The sequence below is a fragment of the Myotis myotis genome, unplaced genomic scaffold (genome assembly GCF_014108235.1).
Source record: "Myotis myotis isolate mMyoMyo1 unplaced genomic scaffold, mMyoMyo1.p scaffold_m19_p_10, whole genome shotgun sequence".
In the NCBI taxonomy this organism is placed as follows: Eukaryota; Metazoa; Chordata; class Mammalia; order Chiroptera; family Vespertilionidae; genus Myotis; species Myotis myotis.
The window spans coordinates 66,570,479-66,595,189 of NW_023416314.1; the positions used below are offsets into that span (position 1 = coordinate 66,570,479).

The 24,711-nt window shown below is 63.2% G+C and overlaps 2 protein-coding genes across 49 annotated transcripts in view; one reads left to right on the plus strand and one right to left on the minus strand.

The window, feature by feature from the left end:
* Nucleotides 1-761: 761 nt before the first annotated feature.
* MYBPC3 (myosin binding protein C3) lies at nucleotides 762-18,105 on the plus strand. 2 transcript variants are annotated; one of them, XM_036325978.1, is made up of 35 exons: nucleotides 762-854; nucleotides 1,953-2,219; nucleotides 2,979-3,098; nucleotides 3,175-3,267; nucleotides 3,351-3,499; nucleotides 4,258-4,375; nucleotides 4,840-4,888; nucleotides 5,256-5,285; nucleotides 5,455-5,508; nucleotides 5,804-5,806; nucleotides 6,112-6,129; nucleotides 6,421-6,584; nucleotides 8,239-8,371; nucleotides 8,611-8,613; nucleotides 8,736-8,860; nucleotides 8,954-9,059; nucleotides 9,158-9,324; nucleotides 9,623-9,788; nucleotides 10,495-10,601; nucleotides 10,688-10,717; nucleotides 11,754-11,893; nucleotides 12,154-12,234; nucleotides 12,654-12,813; nucleotides 13,119-13,223; nucleotides 13,307-13,495; nucleotides 14,572-14,706; nucleotides 14,866-15,033; nucleotides 15,732-15,820; nucleotides 15,979-16,174; nucleotides 16,303-16,442; nucleotides 16,665-16,824; nucleotides 16,937-17,073; nucleotides 17,305-17,491; nucleotides 17,651-17,688; nucleotides 17,811-18,105. In XM_036325978.1, exons 1-34 carry the CDS (start codon nucleotides 830-832, stop codon nucleotides 17,659-17,661), a joined length of 3,825 nt encoding a protein of 1,274 aa, XP_036181871.1. In that variant the 5' UTR covers nucleotides 762-829; the 3' UTR covers nucleotides 17,662-17,688; nucleotides 17,811-18,105. The 2 variants fall into 2 exon arrangements, with proteins under 2 accessions (XP_036181871.1, XP_036181872.1); XM_036325979.1 differs by having other exon boundaries at nucleotides 778-854; nucleotides 1,959-2,219.
* A 980-nt stretch (nucleotides 18,106-19,085) lies between these two features.
* The window catches only part of MADD (MAP kinase activating death domain), a 38,271-nt gene continuing 32,645 nt past the window's right edge, over nucleotides 19,086-24,711 (minus strand). For 21 of the 47 annotated variants that reach the window (XM_036325932.1, XM_036325950.1, XM_036325939.1 and 18 more), the window contains 6 exons: nucleotides 24,630-24,702; nucleotides 24,389-24,495; nucleotides 22,560-22,568; nucleotides 22,277-22,346; nucleotides 20,449-20,495; nucleotides 19,086-20,134 (listed from right to left, as the gene is read on the minus strand). In XM_036325932.1, coding sequence (XP_036181825.1) covers nucleotides 20,030-20,134; nucleotides 20,449-20,495; nucleotides 22,277-22,346; nucleotides 22,560-22,568; nucleotides 24,389-24,495; nucleotides 24,630-24,702 — 411 coding nt within the window. In that variant the 3' untranslated portion in view covers nucleotides 19,086-20,029. The remainder of the gene's footprint in view (nucleotides 20,135-20,448; nucleotides 20,496-22,276; nucleotides 22,347-22,559; nucleotides 22,569-24,388; nucleotides 24,496-24,629; nucleotides 24,703-24,711) is intronic. The other 26 variants (XM_036325976.1, XM_036325975.1, XM_036325974.1 and 23 more) reach the window with 2 other exon arrangements.

Genomic DNA, 24,711 nt, shown 5'->3' on the forward strand with positions numbered 1-24,711 from the left:
ATGGATTTCTGTGTTCGCAGGGATGTGAGTTCCCACCACGGGGGGCATGTGGCCTTTCCCGACCTCACAGCCAGCCTCGCTAGGGCATCACGTGTAACCTGCTCCTTTCACGTATGTGTAGATATGTGTAGATATGTATATACAAAGGGAGCAGAGAGGCCCTGTGAGCTGCACCCAGGGCCCCACAGCACGAAGCCAGCCGGGCCCTGAGCTGTGATGCCCGGGGTCAAACAGTAGGAGCACACAGTCCCTCCGCATTTCCCACACGCCCGGCCCTGCTCCGGCGTCTCCATAGGTAAACCCACGGCGCGCACGGAACAGGCCCAGGCGGCGGGTGCTGCCGTCACCACGCCACGTTACAGGCGAGGAGACTAAGGCCCTGGGAGGGGAAGGGAGTGGCGGTGGCAGGACTCAGGGCGGCCCCAGGGTCTGTGTGGGGAACCCCCACCCGTACCGCCCAGCGAGGATGCGCATTCGATCCACCCACCCCAGGGCCGTGGGCCCAGCTCACTCCCATGGCACCGTGTGCCCGTCAGATGGACATACAGGCAGGGCTTGGGGTTCCCCTGAGGTTCACTGAGGATGTGGGGGGGCAGAGCCATCATCTTGGGCTGGTGGGGGAAGGGACAGCCAGGAACAACATGGCCCCACCTTCTCCTGAGAGCCCTGCTCACTGGAATTTGTCTATATTTAGCAGGTAGCTGGGAAGGAGGCAGATAAGGGGGCCCTGGGGAGGGGGAGGCCCCTTATATAGTGGGGGACAGGTCCCTGCCCAGATCCTCTTCGGGTGGCCTGTGCCTGCTCGGTTCTTGGTTTGACTTCTCTCAAGATGCCTGAGCCGGGGAAGAAGCCAGGTAGCTCAGGCGGGGGGTGGGCTGAGGTGGGCAGGGCGGGCTGGGGGCCTTACAATCAGGGGCCGGCCTTGGATCGAGCCCTGAGGCGGGTACATACTGTCTTTCTGGGCCCTTTCCTGACGCGCAGTTTCTCCTTCCTTTCCTACTGATGGGAGTGAGGGCAACCCAGGGTCAGGGGCAAGGGGGCAGAGAGCCAAGGCAGGAGGTCCCCATCCCCCCATCCCCCATCAGATGCTGGGGACCGTCCCTGAGCCCCATCTCCTTCTGCAGCAAGGGTAGGCTTGGCCTGCCTTCTGGGGAAAGGCCCCAGGCAGGCGCCAGGTTGAGTCTGGACGCGCTCGCTCACTGAACGCTCCTGGACAAGGCCTTCCCCCATCTGGTCTCCGTTCCTGTCTCCACCAGGAGGGGTTGGGTTGGTTCTTTCCACCTGTGAGAGGCTCTGCTTTAGGAGCCGGCGCCCCCGTGGCCCCGACCCCAGGCACGGCCCCGCGTTGAGGTTACGCAGACGCTCTGCTCTGGGAGAGGACAGTCAAGAGGCCCCAGCCCGGCCAAGGGCAGAGAAAGTCACAGCCTTTCGCAGGATCGCGGGGCCCGGTCCTGGCCTGTGTCCTCGGCGAGGCTGTGCAGGGCAGGGATCCAGTCCCCCAGCCCCAGCCCCCTCCCAGGCCCGCTTTATCTCAGTCGCTGATTCTCAGCCTGAGGCCCTTAGGGGACAAATTTAGCCGCGTCCAAGTAGGCAGATACCCGTCCCTCGCCAAGACCCCAGATGGCGGGGTGGGGGGTGGGGGTTGGTGGGGGGGGAGCTGAGCTCCCGGGTTTCCCTGGGCGGGTCATTCTGGGATGCCCTTAGCCAAGGTCTTGTGATTAGGACCACAGCCCTGGCTTTCCCGCCTACTGGCTGTGTGATTTTGGTAACGCACTTAACCTCTCTGAGTCTTGGTGCCCTCATCTGAGAGATGGGCGTAAGAGCGACCCCTTTCATTGGAGCAGGAAATGAGGTGATGCGTTCAAGTGCTTATCACCGTGTTGAATGAGAGGGGCCGCAGGGGTGGGGTGCACGGGCAAGCCAGGGCCCCGCAGCCTCTATTGGGCCTTCAGTCTCAGCCTTCAGCAAGAAGCCGCGGTCCATGGAGGTGGCGGCCGGCGGCCCTGCCGTGTTCGAGGCCGAGACAGAGCGGGCAGGAGTGAAGGTGCGCTGGCAGCGAGGGGGCAGTGACATCAGTGCCAGCGACAAGTTTGGGCTGGCGGCCGAGGGCACGCGGCACACGCTGACAGTGAGGGACGTGGGCCCCGCGGACCAGGGGTCTTACGCAGTCATCGCAGGCTCCTCCAAAGTCAAATTCGACCTCAAGGTCGTAGAAGCAGGTAAGACGCTGGTCAGTCTCCCCTGAGGTTTGAACTTCTGGGGGTTTGGGCAGGGGCCGCCCCGCCACCTCTCCATTGCCTGGGGCGTGGGAGGTGCTTTCCCATCTCTCGCCTTTGCTTCGGCTGTGCCCTCTGCCAGGAAAGCCCCCCTCTGCTGGGAGAGGCCTCTCTGAGTGCCCCCTGCGGCTCCCTGGCCTATCCAGCCACTGTGGAGGCGGGGAAATTCAGAGATGAGCAGTGCATGAGGCTGCCCTCCCCCTGGACACCCACACTCGGCCCGAAGGTGTGCGCCCCAGGGGAGCCCTGGGGGCTGTGGGCCTGGAGGGAGCCCAGCTGGGGGCCTGGGCCAGGGCAGAGCCTGCGGAAGGAAAGGAGGGTGGATGCCAGAACTGGTCAGAACGGACCCACTGACGTGAGCACAGAGGGTGTGAGCCGGGGAAGCCGGTGCTGGCTCCCGCTCAGTGTGTGCCGCCCACAGGGCTGCATCCAAGTGAGATGCCCCGTGGACAGTGGGTTCCTGGGCCTGATGCTCGGGAGAGACAGGGTCGAGGAGGGGGCCGTGAACTCACAGAGGTGGTGGGTAGAAAGGGAGAGAATTTAGGGGAGAGACAAGGTCATGGCAGGTGAGGAAAAGGGAGGAACCAGGTGAGCTGTGCACACACCGCAGTATTTAATGCAGCTACAAAGATGGAGGCGAGACCTGGGGCAGGAGGGTTCTGGGTAGAAGCTGCTCCACAGCCCCTACCCCATTCCCTGCAGAGCCGGCAGAGCCTGTGCCAGCCCCAGCCCCTACCCCTGCCCCTGCCGAGGCCCCTGGCATTCCCGGAGAAGCCCCGGCCTCAGCCACTGAGGTGGAAGGAGGCTCCCCGAGTCCCGAAGGTGAGGGGGCCGGACAGGGAGGGCCTGGGCCAGTGTGGGGTGTCCCAGCGCAGGTCTCAAAGGCCTCTGCCCACAGGGTCAAGTTCAGCAGCCACCAATGGGCCCGCTGCCCCCGATGACCCCATCGGCCTCTTTGTGACGCGGCCACAGGATGGCGAGGTGACCGTGGGTGAGTGTGGGGCTACTGCAGCCCGGGGGGAGGGGAGGGCGGCAGCAGAGCTACCCCAAGCCCACTGCCACCGTCTCCTGCAGGTGGCAGCATCACCTTCTCGGCCCGCGTGGCCGGGGCCAGCCTCCTGAAACCTCCCGTAGTCAAGTGGTTCAAGGGCAAGTGGGTGGACCTGAGCAGCAAGGTGGGCCAGCACCTTCAGCTGCACGACAGCTACGACCGGGCCAGCAAGGTGGGCACGGGGCCCTGGGCCCTGGGGTTGTGGGGAGACATGGAAACTGGGGGGCACACAGCGGTATAAAGAAGGGGGATGGGGAGCCTGGGAAACTCCTTCCACGCCTGTGAACCTGGCCCAGGGGCGGGCCTGTGGCAGGCAGGCCCACAGGTTCGGTTGTGTGGCTGTGCTGTTGGTTGTGTGGCTGTGCTGTTAGTTGTGTGGCTGTGCCGGTTGGTTGTGTGGCTGTGCTGTTGGTTGTGTGGCTGTGCTGTTGGTTGTGTGGCTGTGCATTGCACAAAAGTGCCTCATCTTCAGCGAATGCCACTCGCCCGGTAGCCATCACAGATTTCTGTTTTCTTTTTTTTTTTTTTTTTTTAAATATATTTTATTGATTTTTTACAGAGAGGAAAGGAGAGAGATAGTTAGAAACATCGATCAGCTGCCTCCTGCACACCCCCCACTGGGGATGTGCCCGCAACCAAGGCACACGCCCTTGACCAGAACCAAACCTGGGACCCTTCAGTCCGCAGGCCGACGCTCTATCCACTGAGCCAAACCGGTCCTGGCCAGATTTCTGTTTTCTTACCATCCTGTGCCCGCAGATGGCAGTGTGAGTCTTGAGAAGGGGCTCCTTTTGCTATTTACATACAACTGCACGGGTTAACTTCACCTTGAAGGGTGAGAAGGTCGGTGGCCACTAGCCACCCCCAGCCTCCTTCAGGGGTGAGGGCCTCGTCTTTTGACCCCCGTCTCCGCGACACCTCACCCCACAGGTCTACCTGTTTGAGCTGCACATCACCGATGCCCAGGCCACGTCCGCTGGCGGCTACCGCTGTGAGGTGTCCACCAAGGACAAGTTTGATAGCTGCAACTTCAACCTCACTGTCCATGGTGAGGGCCCCGGCCCCGTCCTGGCCTCGGGCTCCCCATGGGTCTGTCCCCGGCACCCGCCTCTGTTCCCCAGCACCAAGGAGGGTGCCTCGTCCCGGCCAGACAGAGCTGACCCTGTGCCCACACTGCCCATGCAGGGGCCCAAGAGAAACCCCGGGAGGCTTCCAGGGCTGGGCTGGGGGACGGCCAAGTGCAGATCTCGTCTGGGTCTTGTCTTGGTGTCCTGGGCTCCTGGCAGGGGAACAGGTGAAGGCGAATTAGGAGGAGAGTAGGAGCTCCACCATTTGTGCTGAGGGATTGGGGATCCTAAACCGCCCCCTCCCTGTACCTCGGCCCCGGGCAAGCTCAGGATGTGGGGTCCTGGGGCAGTGCCCCCTCTCCATGGGCCATGGATGGGCAGTCTGTGACCCTGGATGGCCCTCGCGGAAGTCCCTTCCCTGACTTACCTCCCTCTTTGCACCCAGAGGCCATCGGCCCCGGAGACCTGGACCTCCGGTCAGCTTTCCGCCGCACGTGAGTGGCCACCTCCCCTCAGGGCCTGGGGAGGCCAGCCTCGGGGTCCGGGCTGGGGGTGATGTTGGGGAGTCAGGGTTGGGGGTGGTAGGGGGTCCAGGCTGGGGGTGATATGGGGGGTCAGGGTTGGGGGTGATAGGGGGTCCGGGCTGGGGGTGATATGAGGGGTCAGGGTTGGGGGTGATAGGGGGTTCTGGGCTGGGGGTGATGTGTGGGGTCCAGGATGGGGGTGATATGTGGGGGGCAGGGCTGGGGCTGGTGTGGGGGGTCTGGGCTGGGAGTCATGGGGGGCTTGGGGCTGAAGTTGATGGCCTTGGGGGAGAGCAAGCTCCCTGGGCAGGTGAGGAACTGGGTCTAATTCCCACAGGAGCCTGGCTGGAGGTGGCCGTCGGACCAGGTACCCCTCCCCCGGCCCTACTTGCCCGTACACAGGCCCCGGGTCTGCGATGGGCAGCGAGCCCCCACCCGGCCAGTGTCCCTCTCTCTCACACTACTCCACCCCAGTCTTCCCGGCTCCCAAGCCCCTCTGGCCGCTCCCGGGGTCTTCACCGGGTTCTTCTCCACAGTGACAGCAGCGAGGACGCCGGGGTCCTGGACTTCAGCTCGCTGCTGAAGAAGAGGTGAGCCGGGGCGGCTCCGGGCTGCGGTGAGGCCGGGCTCAGCCTGGGTGGCCTCCGCGTCCCGTACCTCTGAGCCGGCTTTCCTGTCTGTGCCTGGGGCAGCCCTGCCGCTGGGAGGAGTGAGGAGGGCTCTGCAGGCGCCCCGCGAGCCCTCACACTGCAGCTCTGGGGACCCAGGAGACGCTGGGAGAGGCCCCAGAGCTGCCGGGGTTGCCCGTCCACCCCAACCCAACTGACTCGTGCCCTTTCTTCTCTCCCCCGACCCTGCATCCTGGCCGGTGCTGCTGCGGCCCAGAGAGTAAGCGTGGGGCCTGGTGCTGTGGGCAGCGGGCGCCCGGCCACGCGGTGAGAGCTGGGAGGGCTGGGAGCCGGGCGGACCTGAGCGAGACCCCAGTGACGGGAGTCTCTGAGCCTCGGTTCTCCTGATGCCCGGCTGTGAGGTGGGCAGGGGAGCCTCCAGCCTGTGGTGCGTCCTAGCTGCCCCCAAATAGAGGGGCATGAGTGCTGGGAGGAGGGAGGAGGGGGGCCCCTGGGAGCCCAGGTCTTGGTGGAGAGATGGCCCTCGCGCTAATGTGTCCCTGCTTTCTGCCCCACCTGGAGCAGCAGCTTCCGGACCCCACGGTGAGTGCGCGGTGACGCCCAGCACCCTGTCCCCTCTGTTACCCCAGGAACCCTCCCTGGCCCCACCCCCAGGCTGAGCCGTAAGCCCCTGGAACCCCGGAACTGGCTGAGGACCCATGTCAGCTCAGGCCACCCCCCCACCCGCCGCCCCCAGGAGGAAAGGATCAGAGGGCGGGGCAGCTAAGGCTCCTTGGTCCTGGCCCCGGGAAGCCCGGCCCCGGGGAGGGGGCTGCAGTCCGGCCCTGGCCATGGGCACCCCCTGAGGCCGGCGTGCATGGACTGCGGACACAGGGACTCGAAGCTGGAGGCCCCAGCCGAGGAGGACGTGTGGGAGATCCTGCGGCAGGCGCCCCCGTCCGAGTACGAGCGCATCGCCTTCCAGCACGGAGTCACCGACCTGCGGGGCATGCTCAAGAGGCTCAAGGGCATGAAGCGCGACGAGAAGAAGAGCACAGGTGAGCCCTCCGCCCCAACCAGGGACAGGCCCAGGTGAGCCCTCCCGCCCCAAAGGGACAGGCCCAGGGGAGCCCTCGGCCCAAACCAGGGACAGGCCCAGGGGAGCCCTCGGCCCCAAACCAGGGACAGGCCCAGGGGAGCCCTCGGCCCCAAACCAGGGACAGGCCCAGGGGAGCCCTCCGCCCAAACCAGGGACAGGCCCAGGGGAGCCCTCGGCCCCAAACCAGGGACAGGGCCCAGGTGAGCCCTCGGCCCCAAACCAGGGACAGGGCCCAGGTGAGCCCTCGGCCCCAAACCAGGGACAGGGCCCAGGTGAGCCCTCCGCCCAAACCAGGGACAGGCCCAGGGGAGCCCTCTGCCCCAAAGGGACAGGGCCCAGGTGAGCCCTCCGCCCCAAACCAGGGACAGGCCCAGGTGAGCCCTCGGCCCTAACCAGGGACAGGCCCAGGTGAGCCCTCCGCCCCAAAGGGACAGGGCCCAGGGGAGCCCTCCGCCCCAAACCAGGGACAGGGCCCAGGTGAGCCCTCCCGCTCCAAACCAGGGACAGGGCCCAGGTGAGCCCTCCGCCCCAAACCAGGGACAGGGCCCAGGGGAGCCCTCGGCCCAAACCAGGGACAGGCCCAGGGGAGCCCTCCGCCCCAAACCAGGGACAGGCCCAGGTGAGCCCTCCGCCCCAAACCAGGGACAGGCCCAGGTGAGCCCTCGGCCCAAACCAGGGACAGGCCCAGGTGAGCCCTCCGCCCCAAAGGGACAGGGCCCAAGGGAGCCCTCCGCCCCAAACCAGGGACAGGCCCAGGTGAGCCCTCGGCCCTAACCAGGGACAGGCCCAGGTGAGCCCTCCGCCCCAAACCAGGGACAGGCCCAGGTGAGCCCTCGGCCCAAACCAGGGACAGGGCCCAGTTGAGCCCTCTGCCCCAAAGGGACAGGGCCCAGGTGAGCCCTCCGCCCAAACCAGGGACAGGGCCCAGGTGAGCCCTCCGCCCCAAACCAGGGACAGGGCCCAGGGGAGCCCTCCGCCCCAAACCAGGGACAGGGCCCAGGGGAGCCCTTCGCCCCAAACCAGGGACAGGGCCCAGGGGAGCCCTCGGCCCAAACCAGGGACAGGGCCCAGGGGAGCCCTCCGCTCCAAATGAAAACCAGGCGATCCCCCTCTCCCCCGCCCCCGGGAAAAGAAGAGAAGCCTGCTGCACCCTCTCTGCCCAAGAAAAGGGGAAGAAGCCAGGTTAGGCCAGAGATCTCCACCTGGGAGGAGAGACGGGCCTGTGACTCCTCCTCTCAGGCAAACAGAACAAAAGAAACAGAAGGGACAGGGCCAGCCCCTCACCCAAGGCAGGTGGCCCTTCCCCAGCATGGCTGACAGCCAGGTGGCAGCCCTCAGGATGAGCTGGGCCCTTCCTCCCGCCACCTGCTTCCTCGCGGAGCTTCTGTCTGTCTGGAAGCCCCCGACCGTGTCCCTGAGCTGAGCAGGTACAGAGGACCCCGAGGAAGATAGGCGAACAGAGAGAGACAGGCAGCACAGTGGAGACCAGGGCGACAAAGGGGCGGCCGGAGGCTGGGCCCTCTGCCATGTGGCTGTGGGCGAGAGCCTTCCGCCAGGGCCAGCCTCGGTGGGGGCGGGGCAGCCGGGAGCAGGGGCTGAGGGGTGGTGCTCAGCCTTCCAGAAGAAGCTGCAGCCGGCCTACCAGGTGAACAAGGGCCACAAGATCCGGCTGACCGTGGAGCTGGCCGACCCCGACGCCGAGGTCAAGTGGCTGAAGAATGGACAGGAGATCCAGATGAGCGGCAGGTGCGCCAGGGGCCGGAGCAGGTTCTGGGGCGGGGGGTGCGGCGAGGGGACTGCTGCTCCCAGCCCTGCCCTCTCTGCCTCTCCATCGTGTTCTCTGTCTCTGTCCCTCTCTCCGCATTTTTCTCTCACTAGGTCTAATTTCCCATGTTTCTCTTTCTTTCCATCTTTGCTCCTCGCTTTTTCTCTTGGTCTCGCTTCCTCCCGTCGGGGACACACCTATGGCCCCTTCTGTTCCACAGCAAGTAAGGCCCCGCTCGCGGGAGGCTTGGTCATGGCATGGGGTGGGGTGGGGCGGGGTGGGGGCAGGGAGGGGGCCAGGAGCTGAGGTCACAGCTTTCACCCCTCTTCCACGGCCCCTGCCCAGGTACATCTTCGAGTCCAATGGCGCCAAGCGCACACTGACCATCAGCCAGTGCTCGCTGGCGGACGACGCGGCCTACCAGTGCGTGGTGGGCGGGGAGAAGTGCAGCACCGAGCTCTTTGTCAAAGGTGGGCCCTGGGCCCCGGGACCTGGGCACCCAGGCAGAGGTGGCCCAGAGGGACCCGTCCATCACGCCCCCCCCCCCCCCCCCGCCTCCGCAGAGCCCCCTGTGCTGATCGTGAGGCCCCTGGAGGACCAGCTGGTGATGGTGGGGCAGCGGGTGGAGTTCGAGTGCGAGGTGTCTGAGGAGGGAGCTCAGGTGAAGTGGTGAGTGCCAGGGGCCTGGGGCTGGGGCCTGGGACGGGGTGGGAGGCCTGGGCACCCCCAGAGGAGGCCACAGCACTTGCTGACCCCACACCGGCCAGGCTGAAGGACGGGGTGGAGCTGACTCGGGAAGAGACCTTCAAGTACCGGTTCAAGAAGGACGGCCGCAAACACCACCTGATCATCAACGAGGCGACCCTGGAGGACGCCGGGCACTACGCGCTGCGCACCAGCGGGGGCCAGGCGCTGGCCGAGCTCATCGTGCAGGGTGAGGCCGCGGCCGGGGGGGTGGGGGGTGGGGGGAGCACACGGCCCCACGGCCCAGGACAGGAATCATGCCTGCGGATCAAAGCCTCACCCAGACACCCCGAGCTTCACCTTCCTCATCTGTGAAAGGGGCAGGCTGAGGCTGCCACCTCAGCGGGCAGGGGGAGGGTCGGGTGGGCCTGGCTAGTGCCACGCACACACACTTGAGGTCCCTTCCCATGCCCACGTGCTCTCCCAGGGATTCCCGTCCACACCCGCACACGCCCTCCCTGGCTCACCGGCTCTGCCCTGCCCCCCAGAGAAGAAGCTGGAGGTGTATCAGAGCATTGCCGACCTGACGGTGGGCGCCAAGGACCAGGCCGTGTTCAAGTGCGAGGTGTCGGACGAGAACGTGCGGGGCGTGTGGCTGAAGAACGGGAAGGAGCTGGTGCCCGACAGCCGGATAAAGGTGTCCCACATCGGGCGGTGAGTGTGCGGGCCATGGGACAGCGGAGGCTGGGACAGAGACGGCAGAGAGACAGACTGACACCCCGGGAGACGGAGACAGACAGAGAGACACACAGAGAGACAGGGAGAAGCAGACAGAGGGACAGAGAAAGAGATAGAGACGGAGACAGACAGAAGTGGACAGAGATGGACAAAAAGAGACAGACAGGCAGACAGGCAGGACACAGACTGAAATGGAAGGTAAGAAGAAGAGACGAAAAGACAGACAGAAAGCTGTGGGGAGACAGAAGCACAGAGGAGAGTCCCTCAGAGCCGGAGAGAAGCAGGGAGAGAGGCAGAGGGGCTTCGCCCTGGGCCCAGCCCCTCCCCAGTGGTGACGGGGCAGGAGCCACGGCGAGGCCAGGCCTGGCGGGGGGCCCTCACTCTCTCCCACTCTCTTACTCATGCCCCGAGCATCTGGGCCGGCCCGTGCTGGGCCCAAGGTCATGGAGATTAATGAGACCAGCCTCTGTCCAGTCTCCAAGGGCCCAGCCTAGGGGACACTTCTACCCTGCCTACACGAGAGGCACTGGAAAAGTCAAAAACAAAGAAAGAAAGCACTTAAAACATCAGAACCCCAGTGAGCTGGGAGGGGGCCAGGGCCCCTGGAGCTCTGGCTGGGGTGTCCGGGGAGGCCAGGGGTGCATGGCCCAGTGGGACCCTCTGAGCCACTGCTGCCCTGCAGGGTCCACAAACTGACCATCGATGACGTCACGCCTGCGGACGAGGCTGACTACAGCTTTGTGCCTGAGGGCTTCGCCTGCAATCTGTCCGCCAAGCTCCACTTCATGGGTGAGCTGCGCCCCGGGGGGGCAGGGGGGCCTTTTCGCTGGGCCCTGCCTTTGCCCTGGTGCCAGCTGCTCTTCCTTCTCTTGCAGAGGTCAAGATTGACTTCGTGCCCAGGCAGGGTGAGTCTCAGGGCCCCTGTGTACCCCTCCTCATACCCCCACCCCCGCCATGTCTCCCCTCCACTCACAGAGAAGAACAGAGATCTGGGAGAGGGACCTTGAGACCCAGCCCAGCTCTGCCACTCAGGACTATGGGCCAATGATAATTCTCAGCCTCAGTTTCCTCATCTCTAAAATGGGGACCCTAGTATTGTCTCCTCCATAGGGTGGTGGGAAAGATGAGAGGAGATGGTGGGTGAGCCATCAGATGGCAGCACAGATGTGAGATTTTACTATTTCTTTTCCTGCTTTTGGAAGAGTCTCTCCTACTTTCAGATAAAACTTTAACCAGGAGAATAGACCAGACTGAGCATGCTGTAGAGCAGGGGTCCTCAGACTACGGCCCGCGGGCCACATGCAGCCCGCCGAAAACATTTGTTTTTTTACTTCAAAATAAGATATGTGCAGTGTGCACAGGAATTTGTTCATAGTTTTTTTTAAAACTATAGTCCGGCCCTCCAACGGTCTGAGGGACAGTGAACTGGCCCCCTGTTTAAAAAGTTTGAGGACCCCTGCTCTAGAGTAGTACCTTCCAAATGGGGTTCACTTCATATAAGATACTCTGTTCAGAGGGGTTCCGTGGTAAAGTAACTTTGGGGAATACTGAACACCTGCCCCCATGCCCCCTCTTGCATAGTTAAGAAATGTGCTTAATTTTGTTTAATCCAGGGTTTCTTAAACTGTTTGTTTGTTTTTCTGGAAGTACATTGATGTCCCTGCCCCTCCACCCCCCACCCCCCCAGCACAGTTTAAGAAATGCTGCACGAGGCATCCTGATAATACAACTTCCCCGGAACTTCCTGGAGTGATAGAATATTCTAGATCTTGATTGGGTGGTGCTTACACCAGTGTGTACATTTGTCAAAACTCTGCAAGCTCTATGCTCAGATCTCAGCATCTCATTGTGTGTGAATTGTGCCTCAGCAATAAAACAGCAGGGACACGCGCTCCTCCAGGTGTCCCCTCCGCCGCTGACCTGTGTGTGTCCCCACCCCAGAGCCTCCCAAGATCCACCTGGACTGCCCTGGCCGCCAGCCGGACACCATCGTGGTTGTGGCCGGGAACAAGCTACGCCTGGACGTCCCTATCTCCGGGGACCCTGCTCCCACGGTGATCTGGCAGAAGACCATGACACAGGTGCCGCGGGCCCCTCCTCCACTTCCCCATCTGTGAAATGGGTGTTTGGGACCAGTGAGCGCCGCGACCTGCTCCCCCCATGTGCGTGCCCTCCAGTGGCCCCTGGCCGGGAGTGTGGAGATGCAGCTGGCTGGGTGATGGGCAGCAGAGGAGGCGGGCAAAGGAGAAACAGAGGGGCCGCTGGGCAGGGACTCCCCCTCGCCCCCAGGCTGAGTCAGCCACCTTCCCCCTCCTTCCCGTCCCTTCTGCTCTGTTCCCAGGGGAAAAAGGTCCCAGCTGGGCAAGCACCTGATGCCCCAGGGGATGCAGGTGCCAGAGACGAGTGGGTGTTTGAAAAGAAGGTGAGTGAGGCTGAAGGTAGGACCGGGCTTGTTTGCACACGGGACCCACCCTTGGGCAAGGCCTCCGAGAAGGTGCCACATCTGGTCAGTGGTGCTCCTGCCCCAGGCGGGTCTCCACGCACACGCCACACACGTCTGTCCGGCGTTTCACCCTCCACATCGCGGGAAGCCCTCCTGCTCCTGCTGCTGCTGGTCCTCTGCCAGCAGCCATGAGGGACCCTCACAGTGGCTCTGTGAGGTCCCGTTATCCCCACTCAGCGGACAAGGAAACGGAGGCACAGAGAGGACACGGGGCTGTGCCTCCCCCAGACCCTGTGCTGCGCTCCTTTCCCATCTCGGGGCTGTTGGCCATCCCAGAGGCTGCAGAAGCTTCTGGAGTCCAACGGGGGCCCTCCCCCCGCCCACATCCCCCTCCCCAGCTGCTGTGTGAGACCGAGGGCCGGGTCCGAGTGGAGACCACCAAGGACCGCAGCATCTTCACCGTCGAGGGGGCAGAGAAGGAAGACGAGGGTGTCTACACGGTCACCGTGAAGAACCCTGTGGGCGAGGACCAGGTCAACCTGACAGTCAAGGTCATCGGTGAGGCCGGCCGGCCGGGCTCCGGGCAGGGAAGGGAGAGGGGCGACCAGGGAGGGCCCATCCGCCGACTCACTGAGTCACTGAGCACACGTGGCAGGCCAGGCTCGCAGGTCCAGGGGGAGGACGGGGACGGGGACACGGGTGAACATGGGCAGTGGGAGCCATGAAGGGTGGGTCCGAGGCGACATGACCAGAACTGCCTTCCAGAGGGCTGCTCTGGCTCTGGGGGTGGTTGGGGGGTAAGGGGATGAGCAACATTGACCCTGGGCCCGGGCAGGGCTGATGTGGGTCCCCGACTCCCCCAGATGTGCCGGATCCCCCTGCGGCCCCCAAGATCAGCAACGTGGGCGAGGACTCCTGCACGGTGCAGTGGGAGCCGCCTGCCTACGACGGCGGGCAGCCCGTCCTGGGTGAGTGGAGGGCACCAGGGCCGACCCGAGGGCAGGGTGGGGGTGCCTGGGCCCAGACCGCAGCCCCTGCCTCCCTTCGGCAGGCTACATCCTGGAGCGCAAGAAGAAGAAGAGCTACCGGTGGATGCGGCTGAACTTCGACCTGCTGCGGGACCTGCAGCACGAGGCGCGGCGCATGATCGAGGGCGTGGTGTACGAGATGCGCGTCTACGCGGTCAACGCCATCGGCATGTCCCGGCCCAGCCCTGCCTCCCAGCCCTTCATGCCCGTCGGTGAGCCGGCCCCGCCTGGCGCGGCCCTCATGCCGTCCCCCGCCAAGGGGCTCGAGAGCAGCTGCTCTGTGTGGGCGGCCACCACACTGGGCATTTACACCCCTGGTCTGTCATCTGAGATCGGGGGCAATCGCTCATCTCACAGATGAAGCGAGTGAGGCTCCGAGAAGTTAAGTGACTTGCTCAAGGTCCCCCAGCTGGTGGGGCCGGAGCGGGGACTCACACCCCCTAAGCCTTGTCTCATCTTCGCGAGGCTCACCTTCCACCTCTGTGGAAGGGGGTAAGGCACCGACTTCACAGAGCTGTGGTTAGGGCGACAGGAGTTAGTGCTGGCAGAGCATCTGGTCTACAGCAGGTGCTCGAGAATGGCAATCGCCCCCTGTCCTCTGCTCCCTCCAGCCAGGGTTGTCCGGGTGAAACAAGGGGAGGGCAGCGGGTGTCTGAGGCCCGAGGCACGTCTGTCTGTGGGAAGGGCCCTGGACCAGGAGTTGGACATCGAGTTTGCCGAGCCGGCTCCACCGTCCCAGGAGGCCCGCCTGAGCCGTCGCCTCCCCGAAGCCTCAGTTCCCTTGTCTGCAGTTCGGGGGCAGAAAGGGTAGCGCAGACAGGGAAGGTGTGGCAGGCTCTCCAGGAACCCCGTCCCTACAGGGATGTGTGAGCCTTTGGGAGCAGCTGTCTGAGGCTGGGGGAGGCGCCCCCTCCAGCCCAGGGGGAGGACAGAGCTTGGGGAGATGGCAGGAAGGGGTGCCTGTGGGGAGAGGGGTCCAGGCCTCCTTCGTTAGGACTGACTTGCCGTTTGCTCAGCCCTGAGTCAGCTCACCCGTTGCAGGGGAGGAGGCGCCCGTGTTGCAGGCTAGCTTCCCGAACTCGCGCTCTCGGACAGAAGTGGCTCCTTCTAAGCTCTCTGAGGCCTTGGGTGCCTTTTCCTGCTTGGAGCTCTTTTGTACCTGTTTGTTTTTAAGCTTATCTAGCGGCACGCCTGTTAACGGAGCTGAAATGTTTCTTAAAGTGCTTGAAAGCCAGCCAAAGGGGAAACCCCGGGTGACTCGGGCCCCGCTCTGCCCTCCTCTGCCCAGGCCCCCCCAGCGAGCCCACCCACCTGGCGGTGGAGGACATCTCCGACACCACAGTGTCCCTCAAGTGGAGGCCCCCGGAGCGCGAGGGAGCCGGAGGCCTGGATGGCTACAGTGTGGAGTACTGCCAGGAGGGCGGTGAGTGTCGCTGCCCAGCCTGGGCCCGCAGCCTGTGCCCTTCTCTGAACAGCCCTGCCGGGCACCTGCCACCTGCAGCGGCAGCCCCGACAGCCACCAGAGGCAGGCAGCAGGGTGGTGTCGATGCTGACACTGCCCGTGGTTTTGCAACCCCCCCAGGCTCCGAGTGGGTGGCTGCCCTGCAGGGGCTGACAGAGCGCACCTCGATGCTGGTGAAGGACCTGCCCACGGGGGCCCGGCTGCTCTTCCGGGTGCGGGCACACAATGTGGCCGGGCCTGGAGCCCCCGCCACCACCAAGGAGCCCGTGACGGTGCAGGAGATCCTGCGTGAGTGCCCCTTTGGTCACAGAGCCTGCCACTGACACCTGGCCCTGGGCCCCTGGAGGTGGGGACGGTCAGACGGGCCCTCCTGGGGGAGGAGCTGCCTGCTGGGCAGGGACTGGAGGGGCAGGAGCCTTCATCCAGGCCCCAGGCCCAGGGCAAACCTGGGCAGAAAGTGTCCTCTTGGTTTCCCCTGTCAGCCCCTGTCTGGGGCAGGGAAAGCACGGGTTATTGTGCATCCGCTGCCCCGTGAGTCTCGGCTCCAGCAGGTAGATCTTGTCCTTGTGCTCAGGACTGAGCAGTGATGCCACTTGGGGTCAAGCTGACCCATCTGGGCCTCGCTTCCTAACAAAGGATCAACCGTGTGTAAGGACTGGTTCTCAGGGTGGAAAGAGACAGCAAACTGGGTGGTAATAGGGTCCAAAAGCCTAGATTTGCATCCTGGCCTGTGTGACCTCAAACAAGTTGCACACCCTCTCTGATCCCTGCCTCCTGAGCAGTGTGGTGAGGCTCAGGGGGAAGCAGGCGCTTTGTGAACCCTTTGGGGCTGGGTTAGGGGGAGCTATAGGAGAGGATGCCTAGGGAGCAGCGCTTTTTTAGCTGCAGCTCTCTGGGCCCTGCCTCAGGAGAGAATGGAGCCATGGCACCCCTCAGGCCTTGGGCCGGGGGTGGCTCTCGCTGAGCTGCCCACTCCACACCCACAGAGCGGCCACGGCTCCAGCTGCCCAGGCACCTACGCCAGACCATCCAGAGGAGGGTCGGGGAGCCTGTGAACCTCCTCATTCCTTTCCAGGTAGGGTTGGCCCCTTCTCTGTCCTGTTGTGTGTGGCTCATGCCTCGCAGACAGATGTGCCTCGGAGCTCACCCGAGACCCCACCCGGGCACGTGAGGCTGGGGGTGGCCGGCTCTCAGGGAGAGCCAGGCTTGGGGGTGAGCTGTCCCTCCCCACAGGGCAAGCCCCGGCCTCAGGTGACCTGGACCAAAGAGGGGCAGCCATTGGCGGGCGAGGAGGTGAGCATCCGCAACAGCCCCACGGACACGATCCTCTTCATCCGGGCCGCTCGCCGCGCCCACTCCGGCACCTACCAGGTGACGCTGCGCATCGAGAACATGGAGGATAAGGCGACGCTGGTCCTGCAGATCGTTGGTGTGTGGCCCTGGGGCCTCCCTCTAGCCCGTTGGCTTCCAGTCCCCGAGCTGGGCCGCCAGGCCCCGGCTGCGGGGTGATGGGCCCTGGAGCAGGGTGTGGGGTTCCACCGGGTCTGTCTCCTGCAGACAAGCCAAGTCCTCCCCAGGACATCCGGGTCACAGAGGCGTGGGGCTTCAATGTGGCTCTGGAGTGGAAGCCACCCCAAGACGATGGCAACACCGAGATCTCGGGGTACACGGTACAGAAAGCAGACAAGAAGACCATGGTGAGCCTGGGCCCCCCGACATGCACCCCTCCTGGGGCCTGGCAGGCCCAGGTCTCAGCTGCATTCCCCTGCCCTGAGAATGGGCCGCCTCTCACCCTCCGTGACCTGGTCTCCGCACAGCTGGGGTGCAGACACCAGGGGTACCGAGAGGCCCCTGGTAGGAAGCAGGGCCTGCCCCCAGACCCCAGCCCCAGCCCCAGAGACCCCTTCTCCACCCCGCAGGAGTGGTTCACGGTCCTGGAGCATTACCGCCGCACCCACTGTGTGGTGTCCGAGCTCATCATCGGCAACGGCTACTACTTCCGGGTCTTCAGCCACAACATGGTGGGGCCCAGTGACAAAGCCGCCACCACCAAGGAGCCCGTCTTCATCCCCAGACCAGGTGCTGGGCCCTCACGCCCACCCCCGGGGGCGCTGGGGCAGGCAGCCAGTGGGCACAGGGAGGGAGCCTGGCTGCGTGCGGCCCTCTTGGTACAAAACCCTGTCACCGCCAGGCATCACATATGAGCCGCCCGACTACAAGGCCATGGACTTCTCCGAGGCCCCAAGCTTCACCCACCCCCTGGTGAACCGCTCGGTCATCGCCGGCTACAATGCCACTCTCTGCTGTGCCGTCCGAGGCAGCCCCAAGGTAGGGAACCCAGGCCCAGGCGGCAGAGCTCCGGCCTCGAGCTGTCCCCTTCTCTCTGCGTCTCCCTGAGCAGGGCCTGGCACGCCCCGTCGGCTCTCCGTTCCCAGCCTTGGACAGAGTTTGGGACTCCAGTGGGAGCCCCCGGAGTAGAAACACAAATGCCCATCTCCCTCCATCCCCGCCAGGTCCTCTCCACCTGAGTCCCCCTCCTTCCCACTGTCTGGTTTATAGCCCAAGATTTCCTGGCTCAAGAACGGCCTGGACCTGGGAGGAGACGCCCGCTTCCGCATGTTCAGCAAGCAGGGCGTGCTGACCCTGGAGATCAGAAAGCCCTGCCCCTTCGACGGGGGTGTCTACGTCTGCAGGGCCACCAACCTGCAAGGCGAGGCACAGTGTGAGTGCCGCCTGGAGGTGCGAGGTGAGGAGCCCGCCGGGTCAGGGCCTGGGTGGAAGAGCGGGCGGGGCCCCAGCTGCTCTGCCTAGAAGAGCAGTGGTCGCCACGTCCGCTGCTCCCAGCCTCTGGGAGGACGGGTGGTGCCGGAAGGTGCAGCCCACAGCACAGCCTCCTTCTCTGCAGTGCCTCAGTGACCAGGCTGCCTCCTCGGGGACGGCCAGGTATGTGCTCGGAACCACCCCGGGCCCAAATCAGCCTTGGCCCTTGGTGCAGGGCCACAGCCCTTGGAAATGGGGTGCAGGTGGCTCTTAGTCCAGCTCACTCACAAGGGAATCTGTGTCAGAGGTGCCACCGGATGCCAGCCGTGTGCCAGGAGCCTGAGGGGAGCTGGACAAGCCTCCTCCGGCTGCTGGACACGTGTGCGCGGTGTGACCGGGCCGGCCGGAGCATCGCAGGCTGCAGAGGGGTGATGAGCAGGCGTGGGGACTGTGCAGACTGACCCTTCGGAGCTCCCGCTGAAGCTCTCCGATCGTGGGGGCGAAGAGCGAGTGAGCTCGGGAAATGATGGCTGCGGACGTCTTTCTGGCCTGCCGCTCTCCCGGGGGGTACGGGCAATAAAGATCAGTGCAGCACAGAGACCTGGCTCGTCCTGTCCCACGGGTTTCACACAGGCACAGGGAGACTTGGTTGGTCTTCAGAGCAAACTGAAGGCAGACGGTTAAATGAGGCCCAGAGCGGAGCCCGAAACTCAGAAAACATGAGTCCTGGGAGGAAGCTGTCTCCCCCCACTGCACGGTCTTCAAAGGAGGAAACGGAGGATCAGTGATAGAGAACGTGCCTCAACACAGAGCCAGCACACCCGGCTCCTGCCCGCTCGCACGTGCTCAGTACTGTCTTCGCCCTGGTGGCCACGGTCACAGCAGCCGGGGCCTGGGCAGTGCTGCGGTTCTGTGCCCATAAAGCCTGGGGGCTGCTGTGGGGTCTCGGTGGGCAACAAGCCCACGGCCTACGCACACCTGGATCCCACGGCGGGGAGCCCACACCTGACCATCCGTTTCCCTTTGGAAGGAGGAAGCCAGCAGGTCTCAGAGGTGCCCTGACAGTGTGGTGTAGAGGGTCCTTCCTGCCAGGGAGGGTGAGGTTTCCCCATGGCAGAGAAAACAACTCCCTGACGGCCGGGCCCAGGGTCACTTCTCCGAGTTCCACCCACCCCGACACTCCTGGCCCACCCGTGTCTGTGCAGCTCCAGGTCCCGGCCAAGGGACAGCACTAGGGATCACACCTGGAAGGAACACCCAGAGCTGGGGCCCTGTGCGGGTTTTTCCTTCACAGCCAAGTTCATCTCTGCTCAGGCGTCAGCCAGTTGGGCTGCCCCATCTAGTGGCCAATTCCGAGCACAGCAGCCCTCTGGGGGCCCTAACAGGACCCAGGGGGCCCAGGGAGCGCAGGGCGGAGCTGGCTGGGCCGGCAGGTGGGAGGCTGGGCTTCAGCGCCAGAGCTCAGGTGGGCGTGACCTCATCTCCCGCTCCCTTCAGACCAGAGGTGCCTTTGTAGAGTCTAGGCCAGCCTTCCTCAGGCCCAGGCGAGAGGAAGCATCATTTAGTGCCAGGAGCCCACGGAGAGTTAAGGACATTTATTTCACATTCACACATCTGTACATTTTCTATAAATAATGTGGAGCTGAAATAAATATGTACAGTCATCTCTTGCCCACTCCCAGGCCCTCTCTCCCTTCTGGCACCCGGTGCCAGGAGACGCGCCTGCAGACACGGGTGTGTCTACCGAACGTGGCCTTTGCCCACCCCTTCCGGTTCCTGGGAGTCTCCTGGCCCCAACCAGTCTGCTCTCCTCTGCCTCAGGCCAGGCAGACCCCAGGGGAAGAGCTGCTCCGCTGAGTGGTGGAGGCCATGGTGACAGCAGCAAGGCTGTGTGTGGCCCACGGGCGGGCGGTGGTGGCTGCCAGCTTAGGAAATGCGTCAGGAAGCAGGGAGGTTGCCACTCACTCTGCTGCCCCGGGCCTCTCCCTCCTCTCGCCGCCCACCCCGCTCAGGAAGCCTGAAGCTTCCCTCACTACTCCCCAGAGGGGGCTGTTCCAGGCGCCCGGCTGTGCTGGATCACAGAGTCCTGCACAGGGAGGTCACAATGCCAAGGACACGGAGCCACAGCACAAATGTCTCAAGGGCATGCAGGCGTGGACTCACACTGGCCTGTGCCAAAGAGTTCTTAGAAGCCACTGGCCCAACAGACACAGACACAGACACACACACACACACTCACACACACTCACACACTCACACTCACACTCACACACCGAGCCCTGAGGGAACAGTAGGCTGGTCTTCTGGGAGTGAAGAGGGAGAAGGCGGAAGAGGCTAGCTCAGCCCTGTGATGAACACACTAAGACACACCAACAGACACATAACTGGGAACCACCTAAGCCACGCGAGGGGCTTGCAGAGAACGTGCGTCATCCGCATCTGGTCTTAGCAGCATCATGCACTGGGGAACAGCAAGAGGCAAGAGGCCAGGGCGCCCCTGGGCTGGGGCAGCCGTCACCCTCCATCAGCTGGAGACAGGCCGGGGTGGGGTTCGGAGGTCGTCCTCACTGCTGCGGACCGCAGCCACATACGAGAAGAGACACAACACTGAGTAGCAGATCTCGTGGGCCTAGACGGGGAGAAAACCAGGCGGATCAACACCCCTGAGACCTCACCTCTTCACACGGAGCTCTGCCAGGGAAACGCGTGCCTCGCCCTGGGCTCGGGCCTCAGCCAGGCCTCAGAGCTGGCCGGTGGGAGAGGGGATCAGTGTGCGTCTCTCCCCCAGGGCTGAAGACCTGTCAGCCTCAGCTGAACCTCCGGCATCCGGACCAAATTCGCCTCTCAGGTCACTCCTATCACCCCTCACCCTGTGCTCGCAGAGCCCCCGTTCTGTCCGAAGCCCTGTGCAGACTGGCCTGTCAGGGTTGATGGCACACTCACCATGGGTGTCTTGTACTTGTGGCTCACCACTTCTTTAATTTCAGGAACTAAAACCGGACGGGCAAGAAACAAAACAGAAAGTTCAAAACTAAGAGTAGTGCCGAGCTCCCCCAGGCGGCGGCGCCCGGCACAGGGCCCTTCCCTCCGGGCTGCTCCTAGGGCTGCAGCTCCGGCTACGGCAGCGTCTGTCCAGCCCCTGCAGGAGGAGAGGACACGTCCCCAGACACCGCCCTGAGGTCTGCATGGCTCCTTGCTGGTGGCCGCGACTCTACCCACTTCTCTGGGAGCCCCAGCACGGCAGCGGGTTAATCTTTCACCAGCCTGGTCCCTGCTGCTGTCCAGGGCCCCTGAGAAGCACAGGAGGGTGGAATACCCCCAGTCGGGCTGGGAGAAGAGAGCTGCATCCCTGTCACCAGCCGAAACTCGGGTCCTGTTACGCACAGTCCCCTGTACTCCCAGCCCCGACACAGAGCGTCCTGAGGCTGGATGAGGCGTGTTGACACTAAACCCACCAGACGTGTACGTTTCCTTTCCTGAGTGGCAGGAGAGGCCAGGCCGCCTGTGTGAGGGAGAGCGTCAGAGGGCTCTGGAGCAGACACACTGAGCAGGAGAGGCAGGCGAGCACAGCACCCGGGAGGGAGGTGACGGGAGGCATCAGGCAAGGTACACACGTCCACAGCCCCAAATGCCAGACTCAGAGTCGCCCCTGCCCCAGCCATGCAGGGTTCTGCTTGGCCAGGGGAAGGAGTAAGGCACAGGCGCAGCCATCATCATGGCCCCTGAAGTTGGGAGAAGCCGGGCATGACGTCCCCTGGGGACCAGAAAGGTAGGATGAGAGTTGGCCACACCTCCTGGCCCTGGGAGATGAATTCAGGGACCCAGGGTCACCAGGGAATAAACCCATCAAAGGTGGAGCAAGAAGCGCGGGTCCTCTCCTGAGTCGGAAGATTCCCCCAAATCTCTCTCTGGCAGAAGAGAGGGAGTACACGGGGGGTGGGGGGACCTCAGAACCAGTGAGCCAGCACGGGTGGGGGGAGGCTGGGAAGGAAGAGGGTGGGGAGAGAAGACGGACTGGCGATGTGAGCAGCTGCCTTTGTTGAAGGGAGCCCACCCCACCCACCGCAGGGCCCCAGGTGGAGCCTGGGGGGAGGCAGCAGAGCGGGCCACGTTACCTGCTGGAGAACGAAGGTTTTCATAGCAGCGATGAGGGGCACAAAAGAATGAAGCACAAACACAGCAGGAACTCAAAGCCCCAGGGTGAGAACCCCTGCACTACAGGTCCGCTCGGCCTGGGGGAGGCTGGCTCCTGGCTTCCAGCTCCAGCTGCCCCGTCTGCCTCTGGGGTCCACTAGGCTTCTCTGCCTTCTAGAGTGAGTCTGCCTGGGCCACCACTTGCCCCTCTTCTAGCACAGGGGCTGGGCAGACGCCGGAGAGGCACTGGGTGCGTGGATGGCACCCTGGGCTACTAGGAGGCTCGCAGCAGGTGGTGTGACCTAGCAGGCGTGGGGATGGCCTGACTGCTCTGCCCCAGAACTTTCTGACCACTGGCTGGCAACTGAGGGAACCTGGTGCCAGTGCACGGAGCCCCTGCAGTGCCACCTCCAAACGCTAACCCGGCTAAGGCCACGTGCTCTCTGGGACCCACTCCCTAGCCGCCACTGTCTCTTTTCCTCCTCCCCTCTGTCCTCTCGGGGCTCTTCTCTTCCCTACCACGCCTGCCCTCCAGGCCTCTCTGCAGAGGTTCTCTGCCTCTAGGCCTCCTCTGGAGCTCCGAGGTTTGAGTTACTGCCATGTGAGTCCAGACCTAAGAGCAAAATAGTGTAATTACCAAATTCCTCCAGGACAAAGACGCCTCGAACTGTATTGCACTTTTTAATGTGATTCAGCTCTATGAAAACCTGAAAGAGAGGGAGGAGGGGGTAAGGCCCAGAGGCTCCCCTGCCCACAAGCCCCCTCTCACCGCTACAGCCCCTCCCCCACACAGAAAACCTAGTTCCCAAGGGAGGACAGAAGAACACACACACACACACACACATACACGCACACACACACACACATACACACACGACTCAAAAGCGCTAAGAAGCGAAGATAGCAGAAAGGGCATGTACCTTCCGCTCCTGGCCGGAGGAGAAAGCATGGGAGAGAAATGAAGGCGTTAGTTTTAATGGTCAAACCCACCCAAAGGTCCCTCTGCTGGCTTGGGCTGCCCGCCCGGACCCTGTGTCCAGGGCAGCATTTGTGGGACACTGTGCCCCAGGGGTCCCCCCACTTAGCCCATCAGCTCTCTACCCTTCCATGCATCCTCCTCCGGCGCAGAGGGCTGGCACGGGCGCAAAGCTCCCCTCAGACTGTCCTCAGGGTGAGGCGCTGCTATCTTCCTTGGAACAGGATCCAGGCTCTCCCAAGAAGCACGAGGTGATGACAACAACAGCTACCACTCATGAGCACCTACTGGGAGCTCTGCCAATGCTACGTGCAATCCTTCCATCTATGAGGCACAGCACAGAGGTCCACCCTCACTTCACAGAGGAGGACCTGGGGGTCACACAGTTTACTTGCCCGTGAATAACAAAGTTGGGCTCCGAATCCAAGTCAGTCCTGACTCCAAAGACCATGCTTTTGCCATTTGTTTGCCCCAACTATGTCACTCCCCTGGAGGGTCCCAGGCTCCTCAACCCCAGCTGACGGCTCTGTGGCCCTTATCTCACTGTCAGTCAGGCTCGGATCCCCCCTCCCTGTAGGATCTCTCTCTTCGGGGCAAAGCCTTAAACTCCAGACCAGCTCAGACGTGCTTTGTAACAGTTAGACGTTAGGTCCGTCCGAAGGGGCCATATACCGAGGGTGGGACCCGGTGAGGGCATCTGGGTGTTGAGATCCTGTCTTCAGAAGGTGAGGCATTGGTGGAGGCCACAGCACTAAAATGTGGTTAAGAAGCCTGCTCCCCAAGAAGCGTCAGCACCTTCAGGGTCCAGACAAGTACTTGGGTACCACTGACAACATTACTGTTACCACTAATCAATATACTAAGGAAAACACTGCCATCGCACCAAAGCTGCCCAGCTAGACTCCTGAAGGAGAACTAGCGCGGCAAGCAGAGGGAGGAGGCACGGACTCTAGATGTTCCCCTCCTGGTATCTGCTGCCTGGCCAGGGCTGTGGCTCCCACACTCGGATCTGGCTCTGAGCCTCAGGAGAGGAACAGGGAAGGGGGAGGGGAGGCACTTGGTGAAGAGTCAGAACTGGGAACAGACCTGGGATGATGTGCTGGCCTCAGAAAGGAATTAGCTTAAGGGATGTCCACAGAGAAAAAAAGTAACATTGTGTTAAGGACCAGGAGAAAGAAGCAAGTCAGCTCCTACTGTGGAATCACAGTGAGGGAGAGACGGATCCTGAGGTGTCCCAGTCAAAAGAAGGGGGTGGGCCTGTGAGGCAGGGGCAGAACCGACACTTGGAGGGAGGAAAAGAGTAGGAAGAAGAATCAGCAGGAGAAAAAGCAAACACACGCCAATAGGATAGAGACAAGCTACTCACACACTCACACACAAACTACGCACACCAGACACACATGAGCGAGATCAGCTGGTCTAGACTCTCAAAGCAAAACCACCAAGCAGAAGCGTACCCTGGGCACAGGGAAGGCAGACGCTGCAAAGGGCCAAGTGAGACGCTCCCACTCACACTGTGCTGTCTCGTGAGTCTGACGACGAGGCGCCCTCTCTTCCCGGGTCTCCCACAGAACCGCCCTGCTGCACCTCCAAGGGGCTGTCAGCGTCTCATGCCCTCCTCTCTGATCTGTCCCCGGTCCAGCTGCTCCAGCTCTCCCACTAGCCCCTGAGGCCCTCTCTCACGCTCACTGGGAAAGCCCTGGGGACCCTGACACTGATCCTAATGCAGATGGAACAAGGGCCAGGAAGCCTTGGGCTGCCACTTGCACCTACCTGGTTGTGCATGAACTTGAGATTGATCCCTTCTAGGGTGACCTGCAGCAAGCCACCCTCACCAGTCTTCATGTCCTGCACGGGGAACTCGCCACCTAGTTCAGGCCCTGCGGTGAGGGAGCAGGTGGTCAGCCCGCTGGGGGACAGGGAGTCCCTAGCCTGACTTCCTTGCCAGGCCTCTGACACGAGCGAAGGCTGATGAACATGCACGGGGCACGCGCTCAGGGAGCTCTCTCCTCACCAGGTTTGATGCTCTGCTGCCGGGCGGCGGCACGCTCCATGCTGTCCTTCACGCAGTAGTACAGCTCCCGACACTGCGGCAC

Excerpts from the sequence above, each read along its gene's own strand:
- MYBPC3 (XM_036325978.1), top strand. The coding sequence starts at position 830 with ATGCCTGAGCCGGGGAAGAAGCCAG. Across the intron at positions 5,286-5,454 it reads GGAGGTGGCCGTCGGACCAG|TGACAGCAGCGAGGACGCCG; the intron begins GTACCCCTCCCC and ends TCTTCTCCACAG. Across the intron at positions 10,602-10,687 it reads CGCCAAGCTCCACTTCATGG|AGGTCAAGATTGACTTCGTG; the intron begins GTGAGCTGCGCC and ends CTTCTCTTGCAG.